Source organism: Danio rerio, chromosome 13 (genome assembly GCF_049306965.1).
Source record: "Danio rerio strain Tuebingen ecotype United States chromosome 13, GRCz12tu, whole genome shotgun sequence".
NCBI classification, from domain to species: Eukaryota; Metazoa; Chordata; class Actinopteri; order Cypriniformes; family Danionidae; genus Danio; species Danio rerio.
The window spans coordinates 44,683,164-44,702,383 of NC_133188.1; the positions used below are offsets into that span (position 1 = coordinate 44,683,164).

The window sequence follows — 19,220 nt, forward strand, 5'->3', positions numbered from 1 at the left end:
CTCATCCAATTGGCATTTTTGTGTGGAGTTCATTTGTTGTGCATGTTCTCCCCATGTTGGTGTGGGTTTCCTTTAGGTGCTCCGCTTTCCCTCACAGTCCAAAGACATGTGGTACAGGAAAATTGGGTAAGCTAAATTGTCCGTAGTGTATGGGTGTGAATGAGAGTGTGTGGTGTTTCCCAGTGATGGATTGCAGCTGGAAGGGCATCATTAAACATATGCTGGAATAGTTGGTGGTTCATTCCGCTGTGGTGACCCCTGATGAATAAAGGGATCAAGCCGAAGGAAAATGAATGAATGAACTTAACCGACTTGTGTTGGGACAACATGTAGGAATTACGTGGAACCCAGCATTTTTACAGTGTTGAAAGAAACATAAATAGGAAGGACATGAAATGGATCTCTCTTTCTCTCTCTCTCACACACACACTGACTCCTCAAACTTCATATCAATATAAAATGAACTATTGATCCATTATTAAAAATGCAAAAACACCACAGCCAGATCCTCAGAAGAAGTGCTCTCATGTTTTAGGAGCAGCAGGAGAGATGTTGTATTTTGATGATGAAAGGAAGGAGAAAGAGAGGGAAATACGAACAGAGGAGAGAAAAGAGAGAATTAAGGTTAGTGATGTCAATGGCAGATTCATCGATTGATTAATTAAATTCCCCAGATCTCATGGCCTGCGCTTTCATCCTGCTGAGCAAGTCGTGTGAATATAAAGCAGTTTCACTGGACCTACAAAATAAGACACAACATTTCCTCACAGCATCCATTCAGCGCACACTTAAAGGCATAGTTCACCCAAAACTGACAATTCGTTTGTCATTTACTCCCTCTTGTCAAGTTACTTAGTTTTTTTTTTTTGTTTTTTTTTATCTATTGAGCATAAAATAATCTATTTTGAAAAATGTTGGAAACTTTAGCTTTATGCACTTCTACATAAGTGTTATCCAACTATTATTCTCCTCTGATTTTGGGAATAATGTACAGCTATGGTTGGTTTAAGAGTAGGGAATAGCTATGGGTTACATTTTCCAACAAAAATGATGTTCCTGGATCAACACAAATGTTAATCCAGGATTACATCGTATTTGGTAAAATGATGATGTGCAACCTGTAACCATTGACTTACATTGTTACATTAGCCCCTTTCACACATACAGACCTTTCCGGAAAATTACAGAAAAGAGAACAGGCCCTTTTTGAAAATACAGATAAATTCGTTCTGGCTATTTTCCGGAATGCAGCGCTGTGTGAACGCAGAAGGAAGACTGCCGGAAAGAGCGCGTGCACGTCTAGAACGTGCTGACGTGAGACGTCTGCTTTAGCCAATCAGACCAGTCAGACGCATTCACGTCCGCGCGGTTTATGAGAATAAAAGCCTTTGAATATTTTCCCAAAGACACATTTAGCTGCTACAAGTTAGTCAGATAACGTTTATATGTTCATCTTAATGCCAACTGTGTAAATAATTATCGATAAGCCGTTGTTTGTTTACCTTCAAGCTTTGCGTGTGCCCATGAAACAGCCTGTGAGCGCCAGCACACACACACATATCATGTACATTTAGACATGCAAAAGTGTTTCTCTATATGTTGTCATCAGAGTTGTTCACAATACTGATCCATCCACAGAGTTTGTAATGTAGTCAAATGTTTACAAATACAAGCACAACCATTAAGAGCTCATTCCAGGGTAATGATGTCAGAATTTACCGGTATTTTGGAATGGATGTGTGAACGGTCTTTTCCAGAAAAATTCCGTAACATCCTCACCTGTGTGAACAGCGCTTTTTTGAATTTTCCTGTAAAGTCATTCCAGAAATTTTCCAGATATTTACCGGTATTACTGAGTGAAAGGGGCTCTTGTTTTTTCTTTTGTTATCATTTCCAGAGGACAAACTTGCAAATAACACAGTTTTTCTCCAGTCTACCTCCGATAGGAGCACCTCCAATTCACAATATGTGAAGTTTCTCTTCTTGCCTGCTTTTGCCATAGCTTTTTTTGTTTGGTTTTGCCAAAGTACGCAATGTTTTAGTATGAATTCAACACAAGTCTTTGTACAGTAGGCCCCTGGACCGCAGTCCTGTTATTTGTGTTTTATACGATAGTTCCTTAACTAAATATTACATTTTTATATTAACTCTTGTGTGCTGATAGGAGTGTTTTCATCAACTCTGCGGTGGTTTTGAGTCTTAATGGAGTGGAGGAACCATGACGTCAATTTGTACGCAAAAACCCGGAGACGAGTTAGCATTTTAGCAGTTCCAGTTTCCTCGTCCCAAAGTCAGTGGGTCTTTTGAATGGGATTTCAGTAAAATTGCTTAAATAAGGTTCGTGGCTAACACAAACTTAAGATACTTTCATGTTTTGTTCTACGATATAAAACATCAGTTTCATCAGACTATTGAGTTTTTAAATCGGTTATGCTTCTTTAAGAAGACGGTGGCTATCAAGGTGCTAAGTGGGACTACAGGCGGTGTCGGAGACTATACGTCATCAAGATTAGCTAGTCTGGAGCGCAGCTCGCTTGTGTTGGGTGGACTTGCATGTGATTTAAGTATTTTCATGAATAGTATTTTATAGTTTGTAGTATTTTTCTAATTGGAAATTCATATTGTGTGTAGATAATTCATACATATGTAAAGACTGTCGAGACAGATTAATTTGTTGACCATTTACTTTAATTAAATGACATTTTGAAGATCCTGCGCACCAGTGCTGCCTGTCTCTTTTCTGCTCTTAGTAATGCAAACGTGTGAATAAATGTGTAAAAATACATTCATATTAACTGTCATTTCAACGTGATCAAGTGATTTTTCATCGTTTTTTTCTTCATCTGAACTCATTTAACTTTGTCATAAATACAATATTTACACTCCTCCATAAAATGCATAGCAGATGTGACTGTATGGGCTGCTTTTCGCTGTACTTTGTGACATAAAAAGAATATTAAATGTTGCTCTGTCCATGATGGAACTTGCAGGCATTTGATAGACTTCTGTCGTCTGTTACTAAGGCAAGCGGCCTGTATGCAGGCGAGCGATACACTTATTTAAATATGTCTTATGAAAATACTATGTAGGCACATTTATTCATACAGTTTTAAAACTCACATTCCACACAGAATGTCTAAGTTTTAATATGGTGTGTATTTTGTGGCTCTATATTCATGTTTGGTGTCATTTTAAATGTCTTTATGTGATTGGTAAAGTGGTCCAAATTGCACTGTGATATTTTACAATCTCCCTTATATTAGTTAATTTGGGTTTTGACTTTGACAAGATCTTTGCCAGAAGCTCCACTCCAGGGAAAATGGTCCTCACATCAACTCATGACCAGGCAAGAGTCTTGGTGAAGCTTTTACTGTCTTGAATTTATGGTGAATTGAGTATTTAAGGGAAATGTGGAGAAGTGTCTGTGGGATTCGGTAGCCAGGATACCCCATTGCAGTGTATAAGTCTCTGAGCTCTGCATCACGACTTATATGCTGCAATGTATTTCTACATGGTCAGGTATTAGTCTCTACCTTTTAAATGTATCTTTGAAGAATTAATGTTGTACAATCTTGATTGGCTTATTTTGTTAAATTATGTGAATTGGAATGGAAAATCTTTGCCTGACAAAGAAATGTAAAATTCTTCTTTAACTCTAATATCTCCTGAAATCACTTAAGTCATACATTCAGGCTCAATTGATGGAGCATAAGGACAGCATTAGTGACCTGTTGATTTCTGACAATCACTGACTTAATCTGATGTAATCTAGGGCAGGGGTGGCCAACTCTGTTTCTGGAGAGCCACCTTCCTGCAGATTTCAGTTGCAACCCATATTAAACACACCTGCCTGTAATTATCACGTGCTATTCAGGTCCTAATTAATTTGTTCAGGTGTGTTTAGTATGGGTAGCAACTGAAATCTGCAGGAAGGTGGCTCTCCAGGAATGTGGAGGATGTGTCCGTGAGCAGATGAAACTGGCCAGCATACTGACTCTAAGCAACATTGGGTAAACGATGAACCATTAACTGAAAATAAGGATTTCTTTGGTTAATCAATCTAAATTAAACCTAACCACAACCCATAATGTAGCTTGAATTAGACAAACCTAAATTGGAAACGAATTAAAATAAATTTTAACAAAAAAACATATTTCTTTTCGCATGTGCTAAAAAGACTTACATGCATTTAATCTTCACCCATGCTGTTAAAGTTGTTGCCTCCTTTACTCTAGCTTGCAAATGTATTTAGTTGTGATTTGTTACTTGTAACCGCGTGTACTGCATGAGGTTAACTCGCTATATTCTCATATCGGGTGCAAAGCCACGTTAAAAACGTGACGCGTGCTGCTTTGTTTACGGAGCTCCGTGGACGAAGGTAGTGTGTGCATGCAATTGTGTGTGCGTGCGCTGTCGTCCGGAGGTATGTTTGTGTTTGTGTGTGTGTGTGCGCGCGTTGTCGTCCGGAGGTGTGTGTGTGTTTTTGTTTGTGTGAGGGCAATATGTTTGCACACGAGGGCAATATGTTTGTTTGTGTGTGCGTCTGTGAAAAGAGCAGAGTGAGACAAGCTAGGAGATCTCGACAGTTTTTGGAGTTTTTGCTCAATAAAATAGTTAGTCGTCTGTATTTACATTGACCCACTGGCAGCTAAAATCCACGCCTACACTATCGAGCGTGTATGAACTGTGATTACTTTTATATTGCTGATTAGCTGTTGGGCATTTCACTCTCTGGCTGAAGGCAGTCGACCAATCGCAACAGACTGTCATCGATCCAATCAGCGCAGATTAGCTTTGCGCTAAGGAGGAGTTTGGGAACAAATGAATCACTGGACGATTCATACGGGAGTCGCTGGGATAATTAGGTAAAAATAAATGCAGATTATAAGACCATGAAAGTGTTTTTTGACCTAGCATGCATATTAGACTGTTGTTGGAGACCCTTACAACCAAGATATGACCCTATTTCATGTATAATATGGGCTCTTTAATGCTGCCATGTATTTGTAATAAAAAAAAAAATTGTATTATATTTGAAGTCAATGGGGCCAAAACAGCTGCCAACATAACAAAAGGGTAGTCAATCTGAACAATAGACAAGGGTTAAAGTGAAAAAAAGAGAGAAAACGAAACAATGCAGCACTTGAGAACCAAAGAGGTCGCATTAGTAAATGTCTGTCTGCATTTGCATATAGGATGATGACAGATTTGTTACAGATTTTTCGATACGCACCAGGGAAACGCCATCTGCAAACCCCTGCAGACATATTGTAGGAACAGTTTGTCTGAATGGAGAGGCATTGACTGTGCGCCTGATGGGGTGAATTCAGCAGGGAAACGTCCTCCTGCCAGGCGCCACAGAAACGATTAGCTGTATTGTTTAATCTCTACGTGATTCTTGACTGCTTGAATTTGTGAAAGGGCAAAAACATCCGTAGGACTGAAGCGAGACAGGAGAGCTTCAGGAGGTCTGGCACTCTCGACAGCTTTTAAAAAGGGTTAGTGAGAGTGAAAGAACGGCGGAGAGAAAGAGAAAATAATGACCCGTTTTTATCCTTCAGACTCAACCCTGTTTACTTTTCTTAATGCATGTTCCTGGTTGTGTTGTGAATGATTCACCAGTCCTCCATATTCCATTTAAAGCACATTATAACGGTGTCTTCCTCTGAAATGACCTTCCTTTTCCATTGACATTACTAATGCTGCGCCGCCTTTTTTTCTGACTGTGCTAAACTGATTAAAGAAAAATGGATGTGTAATTATAAGCCCCGGCCTCGTCAAACTTGATTACAATCTCCTTCAACATCAGTGAAGAGTTCTCTCACAGTCACATGATGACCATACCAGAACATGTCAGCTGTGAAACTTTAAGTATTCATTAACATTACAAATACAGATTTCATAAATCTGATACAAAGTACATTTTATTTAATATATTCTATAGAATAAAACTCTCTTCATCATAAAATGTGCAAACTGGTGGCTAAAAATAAATGTGCATACATTTTGTGCAAAACAACAACTATAAATTTAAATATAAATATATAATACATTTTTAAGTAAAAAAAAAAAACAAAAAACTATACAATACTGTTTCAAAGTTTGAGGTTGGTAAGATATTCTCACCAAGATTGCATTAAAAACCAACCTCATTCTGAAAACGTAGCCCTATATACATTTCTGGAGATCGCAAAAAATATCCCAGCAGATACGTTTTTTTGCAGTTTTTGTTTTTGCAAATTCGCCAGAGGCTGCAGTGTATGCATTTGAGAAACCAATTTATCTTGCAAGTGCCCTTCATTCATGCTGTTCTTATGTAAATTCACCAGAGGCCGCTGTCGACTGACTGACCAACTGACCGACCAACTGACCGATCTCCCGACTCACCCTGTTCTCTAAACCCAACCAATAGTGTTTTAAAAAACACTGATTGACCAGCGCCCACCCGCTTCCCTGAACCCAACTGATTTTAAAAGCAATCCAGAAAAAGAAAAGCCCCCTGATTTTTACCATGTTTTCAGATTTTACCACATTCCAACCCTGTTATTTACTTGTTTATTTTATTTTTTGGCTTTTGTTACACCTGCTTTGTGAAAGCATTCTTCGTCAACTCCTTTCTGCATCTCAAGTAAGCCGACGTACATGGCGAGCTAACTGGACGAACTGCAGTGTGAACAGGGGCGGATTTCTAAGCAATTCCAGGTATGGGGCCGAAGCACTGAAGCACTTTTCTCAGTAGATTTTGTTTTTAAATGCATGTTAAAATATATATATTTTAAGTAGAACCAATATTTTTTTAAAAAAATCTAAATATACAATAAAGTCACAAATAATAAAAATATATATATGTCTGTACATATAGTTAGTTTGAGAACAAGCCATATTTGTGATTAGATTTAAATATTTGTATGTGCAGAATGTAAGGAACGTTGCATTATTCATGAGGGCCCCCGGTTTAGAAAAGAAGTAAAAACATAAAAATTGTATCATTTTAAATCATATAAAAACTTATTATAATATATTATAAATAGCTACATTTCCATCCAGTTTTATGCGCATTTTAGATATGCATATAAAAAGCCGGTTGATGGAAAGCCAAAATGTGCATAAATGTTGAAAATGCGCATAAAAAATGTACATCACTGAGTAGAACAAACCTTTTATTCGATAAGAAAAAAAAATGCACGCAAACTGTGATGGAAACACTTATCGAGCAAATTCCAGGATTCGCATTAAAAAAAGGTCAAGATTTTGTTATAAGAGATCATGTGATGATAAAAATGTGTGTGAATGGGCACACTGTAAAACATCTGAAATGTTGTTTTGGTCATTCTAAAACGCCTCAACCATCTCAGTATTAGTGTTATTATATTATTAATGACCTCCAGAATCAAGAGCATCTGTGCTCCACATCTCACAGCCTCAGACGCCACCACGTGTTCACTGCGTGTCAGGATTGCCTTCTGAGGTGCAAGTCATTTATTAAATAAAGAAAAGATTCACGCAGATTCACTTATCGCAACTAATTCTATTTTTACTGTTAATAATTTGCGCCAGACAATCAGGAAGTGGCGATTTTGTTCTCATTGACTCGTTGGATGGAAACGCTGCTTTATTCGCATGTCTTTAATCTAAATCCAGTTTTGCGCATAAAGTTAATTCACATTTTTGGATGGAAACATAACTAATGTTAAAATAGATTTTACAACATTTGATGGAATATTTTTTAACGAGCTATACGATTCATTTAGGCAATTCTTGGCATTGGTTGGGGCCCCCTAATTTCCCAGGGCTCTAAGCAGCTGCTTACCTCACTTACTGGTTAAGTCTGCCCCTGAGCGTGAAAGCCGTTCATAAGGATGTAAGGGGTAAGCTGGTAAGTGCAAAAAGGAACAGCGTCATACCGCCCCATAGCATTAATTTTGAAGATGATATGCAGCCATACGTACCTCTGGCTACATAATACACGATCTCCAGAAATGTATATAGGGATACATTTTCAGAATAAGCCTATGCTGTTAAAAACAGTACTATTGGAAACATTATTACACCATAAAGATGTTTTAGCTTTATCCATACAGTATAATTATCCATATGACAGCATGTTTTGAAATACAAATGATAAAAATTTCTGTACTGTCACCTTTGCTCAACCGAATGCCTTCTAAATGCATACATGTAAAAGAATCTGTATTAATCCATACAACAGTTCTTATAAAAATAATATTCCTATTTACGTCAACAATTATGATCATATACAAATGAACATTCCTATCAAAAATGTTTTTCCTCCTTTTTTTGTAGTTTTGTATTTGATTGATATGAGCACTGGCTCAATGATTTACCTGCTGCTATTATAACTGTTATTATTATTATTATTATTATTATTATTAATATTATTATATAAAAGCAGTGATTTATATTGTAAGTTAAAGGTGCAGTAGGTGATCTTCCACAATGCTAACAGCTTAGCATAAATCTCTGAATCACAGTCCCTCCCCTGCCGTCTAGAGCCACGCCTCCTGAAACACGAGCACAGCAAAAGAACCCACTCTCATGTGTTAAAAGCGACTAGTCCGGCGGCGTGCAGGAATTACACTCATTACTAAGCCAAACTGACATGCTATTTCAGAGTGAATATTTAAAGTTGCATGGTAAACAATATAGGCAGAGACTAGGCGGAACAGCGCTATTTACTTGTGTTTTATTGTTAAACTAAGTAAAATCTACATTATCGATGCTTTAAGAGGACCTTTGAAACTGAAAATAGTCTCATTAATCTTTCACCGGAAGATTTTAGTGGCTGAACAACACTTCTGTGAAGATATAACCCATTTGTAACAAAAACATCTAACGTTACATCAGCTTTGCATGAAGCTAAAATAGTTTTAAAACAGAACATTAGGCCTACCTGTCTAAGAGAAATTCTTTAGCCATTGTGTCATTCTTTCTCCAGCGTGCAAAGTTAACTCCAATATTGATTCAGGTTTTTAAAAAGTTTTTAAAAAGTTTTGATTCAGCATGTCTCTCTCTCTCGTGTATGCGCAGCACGTCTATGCACAGCACGTCTCCCCCCCAATACACCCCCCACTATCCTCTAACTTAAACTCCTCACATTAACTGCACTGTTCACATTTGCACATTTAAAATTTGCACATATTCACTGCACCACATTGCACTGATTTACTTATTTGAACTGTACATACCCACTGCATATAGACATCTGTAATTATGCACACACCGACTGGACATATACATTTGCAATCATGCTTATCTGCACACTACTGATTATTAATAGCAACCTGTACATATATTCATATATTGTAACATATACACTTGTTATCATGCTTATGTATCTGCACACTACTGATTAGTAAAAGCAACCTGCACATATATTCATATATTGTAAATCTGTTAATGGCTAATCTGTAAATATCACTATAGTTTTTCTATAACTGCACTTTATACCTTATACCTGTATCCTGCACTTGCTGCTATTGCACTGCTGGTTAGACCTAAACTGCATTTCGTTGCATTGTACTTGTACATGTGTAATGACAATAAAGTTGAATTCAATCTAATCAAATCCTAAAATGCCGGTCGGTGGAGCTGCGTACAAACGGCTGCGCAGTTGTTCAAATCTGCATTTGCTGACAGACAATTTGACCTACTTATCGGAATTATGAGAGATGTCGGCCCGACTCTATTTAATTGGATGAACATTTTTTAGTTTTACGCCTCACCCAGAATTTAAAAAATATTTATTAACATATTTAGATCATTTACTTTAATCATTACTTTTGGACTGTGAAGAGACTTTCAACCAGCACAACACAAAATGGTTCTGAAAACAATCACCTACTGCACTTTTAAGCAATGGCCACAAACAATGTTTACATTTACTATAAAGTGCTCTCAAAGTAAAGTGCTCTACAAATAATTCAAGGAAATGTAAATAATGAAAGAGAAAGTTTGGGAAAGAAAATATGAAAAGAGTTCCAGAGTTCAGAAAAGAAAGTCTGATGTGGGCGGGGCCTCTTATTCTGCTGGGATTGAGGGCGGAGCACAAAAGTCTGATTCTGATTGGCTGGCTTATACATCGTTCTTGTTGTCATATTTAACATCAGGGCTGCAACCGAATCTGTCAGAGTTCTTCAGGATGCCTTTCGGTTTAAATGTCGGACACTGAACAGGGATTTCCGGAGACTGGATGGGAGGTGGGGTCGGTGGCGGGGTACAGTCAAGTTCCAGACATGGAGGAGAAAGAAAAGAGCGTGATGGGACAAGAGATGGAGGGGATGGAGGTGGGCTCCCTGGAAAGTCTGATATGAATTCCAACAAAATCTCGCAAGGCTCCACTGTCATGTAATTTGAGATGCTGGAGCTGAACTTCCTCACAACCGGTGGAGTCGGTCGCTGAGCTGTGGGTGGAGGAGGAGTCTCACCATCGTCCCCTGTTATGATAATGCATGGCGGGCTGTCCTTGCCAACAGAAATTGTACTATACGAAAGCATGATGGTGCCCAGCAGTGGGTCGTCAGGATCCAAAGATGCGTAAGAGTCACGACTTTGCCTGGGGGTTCGATCAGCCAAAGCCTCAAACTGTCTGGCCTGTTCTCTGACTGATAGTTTTGTTTCAGTACTCCGACCACTTTGATCTGCATCAAGCTCCTCCCTGCTGTCTGTAAGCTCCGCCTTCAGCTGTTGCTCCTCCCACTGGGCCGGGTCCCAGAGAGCTTGTCTGCGCAGAGTACTGTAAAATCCTCGTCCTCGAATTCTGGATGGCAGTGACCATGAGGTGAATTGACCACAGGGGCTTGTTGGAGAAGGTGGGTCACTGTACAGAAAACCACTAATCCTTCGGACCTCCAAGTTAGGTTCCGGACTACTAGATAGGCCATCCTGGAAAATGGGATTTTGAGTAGTGAGTGGCCGTTCGTCTGACAGGAAGGTGATGGCGCTTTCTGATTTGGGAAGCTTGCTGCGCATCTGTCCGTTTCCAGTGGTCTGTTTGTGAGCAGCAATGGCACGCGAGGCGAAGTTTCGTATGAGGCTCTGTCTGTCCGCCTCCTCGATTACAGACCTTCTGCGTCTTCTGCAGACCACGAGAGAAAACCAAAAGGAGAGAGGAATGAAGCACGTGTGTGAAAAGAGATGGGAAGGAATTGAAGGAAGAGAACAGCCGTGGGAGCATAGCATGCTAATGAGCCACTACACAAAACAAATCCTTCACTTTAATGGACTTTGAAAGAGCTAAACCTAACAAATTTGCTTACGATATTAGACTTTGTACAAACTGAAGAATGTATTTGATAGTTGATGATTTTGCTAATACTTCAGGAGACTTTATTCTGCATTCAATTTAGTGCATTTTTAATGCCCTTCCGGGGACGTGCAAAACAGACATTAGTCAAAGTTCTCATATGGGGAACACTTTAGTTAAGGTCACAATTTATGCTATTAACTACTGGCCTATTGCCTGCCTATTAAGATATTATCTGTTCTTTAGTAGTTATAAAGTATGATCTTATTCTGCGTCCCTAATCCTACCCAAAACCTAAACACACCTTACTAACTATTATTAAACAGTTAATTAATAGTTTATTAACCTTTATTTGTTTTGTTTAATGAATCTATTAATCAACCTCAGTTCCTGATCAAAACTACTAAATTGTTTAGAAAATTATAGGATTTTAACTATTTAATTGTCAAATTCACAATCATGTCACTGATTTATTGAAAAAACACAAAATAATGTATTTTCAACATAGAAATGAATAGGGTATATGCAGAGCTAGTGTTTTTTTTCATACTGATAAACATCCGGTGAACAGTTAATGTGATTTTTTTTTTTCCATTTCATACGGTTCCTTTTACAGTATTGACATTGTAATGTAATTAAAATATAATCAGTTAAATACACTTTGCCATTCATTTAGTTGCTCAATCCTAAAACGAGACAAAAAGCGGTTTAAACGCATGCGCCCGTCACGATCGACAGGCTAGCGCAGAAGCTCCATTGAATATAATGGGGTAAAATAAATGTTCATATTTTAAAGACATGGTGAGGAAAAATGTCATTTAATGCAGTGCTTCTTGTACAATCTGAGGCTCACTTTATATCGGATATCACTCAGCCAGTGGAGATCGCTGATTTTTAAAGAAAACAGACCTTAAATGCACTGATTTTGTAATGTCATACAGTTTACCGGAATTGCTTTACCCAGGTTACTGAAAAATTAAAAGTACTTCAGTATACTCCCTCATATACCCTATTGTGGACTTTTTCTTACCTTTTATCACAGGCTTGGACATGTGTATGATTAATAACAACATTGACTTTGATGCATTATTTTTTCCCCCTAATTTACTGTTGGTGGCTGTTTTTTGCCCTATTGACTTCCATTTAAACCACATTTGGTGGCGCATAAATACAGTCTTTGTTTTTGTTTACTCCATGTAGTTCCAAGAGCTGAGATGCATATTTTGATTTTCTCAGGCACAATAGTAAGTGCGTAAAGGTCACACTTTAATTTGCTGTTATACTCCATATAATATCCAGAAATATGCTTTTTTTTTTGCACAGGCCTATCTAAAGGGTTAATGGTGCCAACGGACGATTATATAAGTGTGAATTGTACATCTTGTCATGGTTTTATAATAAAAAATGTGGTTAATATGTAAGTCAATGGGGCAAAAACAGCCACCAACAGTAAATTAGGGAGAAAAAAAGGTAAATTAATCAAAAACAATGGATAAAAGGCAACGTTGTTTAACATGTGCAAGAATTTGATAAAAGATTTTTAAAAATACAGTTCACTTACTATTTATGTAAAAAAAAAAAAGTAATTTTGTGTGTTTTTGCACCAAATTAATGACATCATTTATGAATTTGGCAAATAAAGAGTTAAAATCCTGTAATTTTCTAAACACTTTGGTAGTTTTGATCAGGACTGAGCTTGATTAACAGATTTATGCAAAAAATAATTTGAAAAACATATCTGATGCATTTTAATTCAGTGGATGTTTTCATCCCGAACATAACAAAGGTTAGTAAGTTTGCCCAGAGTGTATCTTTTTTTTTGTTTTTTTAATCATTCTGCTAGCTGAAACACAGAAAAAAGTTATGGCCAAATTAAGACACAAAATCAACCCCAGAGTAGATGAAAACATCCCCTACAGCACATAAGGGTTAAGCTAGTAGTGTTAGTTTATGATTTGTTAATACCATGAATTGTGACCAAAACTAGCGTTACCCTTGTAATGATTAAGCTGTTAATTTATTTATTTAATTTTTGCATGAAAAGACATTTAAAACCTATATATGAGCATTTTTTTGTGTTTAGAATTGTAGGGTTCAATGGGGCTAAAGGCTAAAGCACTATATAAGATACATTTTCTTCATATAGGGTTAGTTCATCCAAAAATGAAAAATGTGTCATTGATTACTCACAATCATGTTGTTCAATACTCTAAGTCATTCATTCATCTTCAGGACACAAATTAAGATATTTTGGATGAATTTAGAGAGCTCTCTGACCCGTCACAGGATTGTGAGATATTCACCGTCCAAAAAGGAATCAAAACACATGGTCAAAACACTCCATGTTACTTCAGTGGTTCAACTGTACTTATATGAAGCTCCAATAAGAATTTGTGAGACAAAAAAACTGTAAAAACTTTTTTTTTTACTCCAAAAAAGTAAAAAGAGCTCTCTTTGGAGGGTCAGAGATATTTCGAATTTCATATAAAATATCTTAATTTGTGTTCCAAAGAAGAACGAAGGTCTCAGAGGATTGGAATGACATGAGTGTGAGTATTTAATTACAGAATTTTCATTTTAGTTTTCATAGCTACACTCCCAGAAATAAAAGGTATGTGAACTGTCACTGGGGTGGTACCTTTTCAGAAAGTATATGTTTGTACTTAAAGGGTCCATATTGGTACCTCAAAAGTATATATTAGTACCTAAACATTTTAAGAGGAACACTCTTGTACTTTTAAGTTATTAATATGTACCCTTGAGGTATTACTATAGACGTTTTAGGTACAAATGTTTACCTTTTGAAAAGGTACCAGTCCAGTGACAGCTCACGTACCTTTATTTCTGGGAGTGTTTGCATGTAAAGCATTGTTACTGAGTAGAAACAGCGATGATTAAAAAAATAATAAATGAATTAATTAATGAATAACTGCATTAAAAATAATCATTCAATAATCTAAATCGAGGTAAAGTGTTCAATTAATTGTGTTTTAGATTTTAGGCCATTTCGCTTAGCCTTAAAGTATCCTATTATTACCCTTCCTGTAAAACAAAAGCAGGGACTGCCATGCTGTCTCTCAACACATCAACATCAGAGTCTCAGAAAATGTGAGAGGAATAATAAAGGATATTAAAGAGGAATTCATTCAATATTTTTTTTTTATGGAACACATCATAATAAGATGAACACAAGCATTCCCGGTGTGCCCAAAATCAAAATTGTGTCTCCAGCTATGAAGCGCAAATATCATATACTAGCACTCATAAACCAGTCTGAAATCCCTATCTGTTCACATAATCTTTGTTCAAACATCAATCAAGACGATCTGTGGCAACAGCCAGTCTCAAAGTGAAGGACAAGAAGTCTATTTGTTTGCTTTGAGGACAGAATCACGGGGAAGCACAACAGCCGGAAAGAGAAGGCTTTATCTAGCTAAACTACTAACGCTTTAATCCACTACAGAGCCACACAAACACACATACTGTACAAATCTGTGCATTTCTGGTCATCGTCGAATAATAGCTGTTCTTTTTGAGCACAAATAGATTCAACGTATTTCTTGAAATGCAGATGAAAAGGTAAGGAAAATCTGCTAGCAGCTGCACAGGGACGAGAATCTACAATCTGAACCGTGAGGGATTTTAAAACACACTGTTAGCAGAATGTAAGAAGACGACTGCGGGGAAATACAGCATATTTTATGTTACTCACTGTAGTCCAAGCCTGGAAAATACAGAGAGAAGATGAGAATGACTGAAATATGAAAAGAAAAATACATGTAGACAGGAAAGTGATGACAGTTGAACACAGAAAAGCCCTGTTCACATTTGGGATTAACATGCATTTTCGGGGTGCAAATCAGAAACATAGACTAAAACTAGATTAAAAGGCGGCTGCACACTCAACATGTTTCACAGGTGTAAAGTTTTGTTTTTTTATGTTATTTACATAAAGTAATATGCACTGTGTTTGGTATTTTTGGGGAAAAGCCCTGGAAGGTCATAATAAATAAAATCCAGCTAAATAGTATCGAAATATGCTCTGAAATTAAAATGCATGTTAGTATCAGATGTAAAGAGGAATGAGATGTGAAAATGAGCAAGTTAAATAGAGAGAAAATACAACAGCTCATCCATTCATCAGCCATCTAAAGGGAATTTGTTATTGTTATATGATAAATAAGTTAATATTTCAGTGGATTGGCAAAGTAAAGTTAATACTGGTAACATTTCACCTCAAAATTAATCACAATATTAGCTCTGCACAGTTTAGTTCCAACCCTAATTAAACACACCTGATCAAACTAATTGAGTCCTTCAGGCTTGTTTGAAACCTACAGGTAAGTGTGTTGGAGCAGGGTTGAAACTAAACTGTGCAGGGCTTCGGCCCTCCAGGAATTGAGTTTGACACCCTTGTTTTAAACCATTAAGAAAATGCTACTTGAAATGAATTGAAAAATATGATGTAAATATATGAAGCATTATGAGGGATAAAATATTTCCCATATTCAAATTAAAACTGCAATAATCAATGAATATAAATGCATTTTCTGGAATTCTGCAGATTTCATCAAGTCGAGACATTTTAGGACCATCAAGAACAACATTTTAGATTTATACTGGTTTAAACACAAAGGAGATTTTCTAATGGCCCGGTATTATCATGAGGGTTCGTGTAATTGTTTTTAGTTTTCTTTCCCTAAATAGAGAATTTAATTTAGGGGTTTTGCTGTACAAATGTCTAATGACTGTTGTGAATTGTATCTCTTTGCAACAAAAATAAGGTGTTATTGAGATTGCAAGTGAAATAATCAATGTTGGCCCCATTGTGTAGCTTTACAAATGTTAATTTCAAAATTAAGACCTGTTTAACATTATTTAAGACCTAAAACACAATATTTCAGTGAATTTAAGCCTTTTTTTAAAGACCTAAAATTTTGTTTTTGAAATGTAAGAATTTTTTTACTTTTTAAGACCCCGCAGATACCCTGATTTTAGAAAACAATAACAAACAATAGTGACAAAACACACCAAATTTACGAAGGTATCAACATGTTTTCATTAGATCAGAATAAATAACATTACAAGCTAATTAAAAACAATTTATAACTGTGCATTCACACCGAAACCAGCGACAACAGCAAAGTAGCTGAAAGGAATTAATTTTCAATGGGAGCCAGTGACGATAGATAAGCGATGAGGAGTGGTGAGGCGTGTCTTCACTGGTGTGGGCATCGAGTTGAAATCAAGTTAACTTTATGGTAATGAGTTATTGCGGCAAGCAATTGGAATGTAGAAGTCCATCGCATGAGAGGATTCCAGAGAATACAGTCTGGAACACCAAGGGCTCTATTCTAATGATCTAGGCGCAAAGTCTAAAGCTCGTGGTGCAAATGCATTAAGGTTGTGTCCGAATCCACTTTTGCTATTTTAAGGACAGAAAAATATGATTTGCACTGTGGCACATGGTCTAACAAGGTTGTACTTATTCTCCTAATGAGATATGGGTGTGTTTTGAGCATAACGTGCATTAAACCAGAATCTCATCTTAAAATCCCATTTAAGAGTCATTTTGCATTGCGCCAGGGCACATTTGCCATTTACACGTCGGACTTTGTAAGTGGAAAAACTGAACGCTTCACTAGCGAGAAAAACAGACCATCTGCAGCATGAGGATGGAGAATGAGTCTCCTCCTTTTGACCTCTTTACTTTCTCTTTACTTTACTTTTTACTCTTTACTGCTTTACTTTTGTGGATAAGGAAACAGAATTGTACGCACTACACTGAAGACATACATTAGGCTACATGTTTAATTTTGTTTTGTAAGCACAAAGATTTGTTTCAAAACTATTTCTAAATTCAGTTCTAATTTCCAAAAAATTTTATCTCCTCAAAATAGCAACGCGCCAACAATGCACCTTAACACAACTTCTTTCTAGATTCGAACACCCAGGAGTCCACAAATCGGCGCAAATGAATTTGCTATATAAACGACTTGGCACAAAATGGGAAAATTAGGGTTGCATTGGTCAGAAAACAGCAACATATAACGCCAAACACGTCTTGCACCTTATTGTGCCAGGTGTATGATAGAGACCCAGGAGTTTAGTTATTGCGGTCGCCGGATTTCCAATTATTTACGATGTTTTCTTACAGAGATATACATTAAAAAAAGTTACTGGCCAGTTACTAATGTGCATTAATGTCATTGGTAACTATATTGACAGTACAAAACAGTATTACTGCTTTAGAATATTTCACCCACACAACAACTTGATCTTTCATAGTTAAAAAATGTGATAAAAAGGGTGCAACATTTTCACACTAGAAAGCATGTTTTCTTTGACGCTCTGGCCACCTTCGGTGAGCACGTAGAGTAAAACCTTCTAAAACTAATTTCACAAAATATGATTTATATTTCACAAATATATGATATATATTTTGTTTAAAAAATGGGAACAAAAAAAAAATCTGTTTAAATATCAAATTAAGAAACAGTAATAAAATTGAATATTAAAATGGGTAAATGTTAAAATACAGTACTGTGTTACTGTTAAAATACAGTATATGTACTAGATGGCCTCATAAATATATACACGTGTGTGTTTACTACTTATTTTTTTTTCGTTTGAGGTAAAATGCTAATATTAAAACAAACATCATTCAATCAGTGAATCTGTCTTTCTCTCTGAGTGTTAAAGAGAGATTTAAAGACTATTTTGCAAGTCTGCTGACAAGCTACTATTTTTTTATTCATAGCCAACAAAAGAACAAACGCTTTGGCCAAACGCACAAGCAAACAAAGCCCGCCCTGATGTTGCTTTCTGTTGATGGTATTAAACTGCTGTTCAGGCCCACAGCCCAACAATCTCAGCATCTACACTAATGGATTCAATAGAAAACCCCGTCTTTTCCCCTGTCTATTTGTGTTAGCAACTGCATTTGTTTTGATTGCATTAAATCAAAAGCACTTTAAAAGGCTTTACCTGAGGGACGCAGATGCTGTGCTGCGGCCATAATCTTTTAATCTATTAACATTTCATTCCACTCACAACAGCCTTTAGCTTGGCAATGGACTCCTGCTGCACTAAACACATGTGTCCAGCATGCACATCTCCAATCATTAATGTTATATTAAAGCCAAAAGCACAGCTAATTTAATATTAATAAAAAACATTCAGGATGTCAAAAAGGAACAGTATGTTGCTCTGGAGAATTAAACTAAAACACTAATTTATACTAAAAGTGAGGGAAATCTATAAAGGGATAGTTCACCTTAATTAAAGCGATAGATAAGCCAGAAAAAAAAAAAAAAAACGGTCAACTTATTAAACCTGATTTGTATATTTAATTTAATTAAGCAGAACATTAGAGGTCCAATGAAATTAAAATAACGTTTTTTTAGATGTTAGTATGATAGCTTTTAAGGTACCTATAAGCAAGTGTGGTCCAAAACACTGACAACATTCATGTTTAGAAGAAATACAACTGAAATAAACATGTAAAGCTTGTAGTTCGTCACTTATACTTAAACGGATCAACATTTTTGTTCATGTCACCTCATACTTAGTGTTGCCAGATGTCGCAGACTGAGTCCAGTGGTGTGTGTCGTTGGGAGATCACAACTGTTGTAAGCATTTGTATGTGGAAGAAGCTTCTCATTCCTTTTCATTTGATGCACTTGAGCTCAACCACTCTCACTGGCAGAGCTGATATAAAAACAAAACTCTATTGGCTGCTTTTTTAAAAAGGGGAGGAGCTAAACTATGACCCACCCTTTCTTTTTGTTTTGGTTGAGATTTCTTTAAACATTAAATAAAAAAGGCAAATTTCAAAGCATTTAATGGGATTTTTAAAGAGAAAATGACATGGGCTTTTTAAATATTAAATTAATTAATTTAAATTAACATTAGGATAATGATGCTTGAATAAATGTTCAGTGCCTTGCACACTGTA

General features: G+C 36.6%; 1 protein-coding gene across 30 annotated transcripts in view; it reads right to left on the minus strand.

Moving 5' to 3' along the window:
* Positions 1 to 19,220, minus strand: part of pcdh15a (protocadherin-related 15a) — a 759,862-nt gene that overhangs the window by 36,655 nt on the left and 703,987 nt on the right. Inside the window, 3 exon segments of one of the 30 annotated variants that reach the window (NM_001012482.1) lie at positions 9,451 to 9,623; positions 9,656 to 11,095; positions 14,976 to 14,987. The exons of the other annotated variants lie outside the window; for them this stretch is intronic. Coding sequence (NP_001012500.1) covers positions 10,093 to 11,095; positions 14,976 to 14,987 — 1,015 coding nt within the window. The 3' untranslated portion in view covers positions 9,451 to 9,623; positions 9,656 to 10,092. 30 annotated transcript variants of the gene reach the window in all.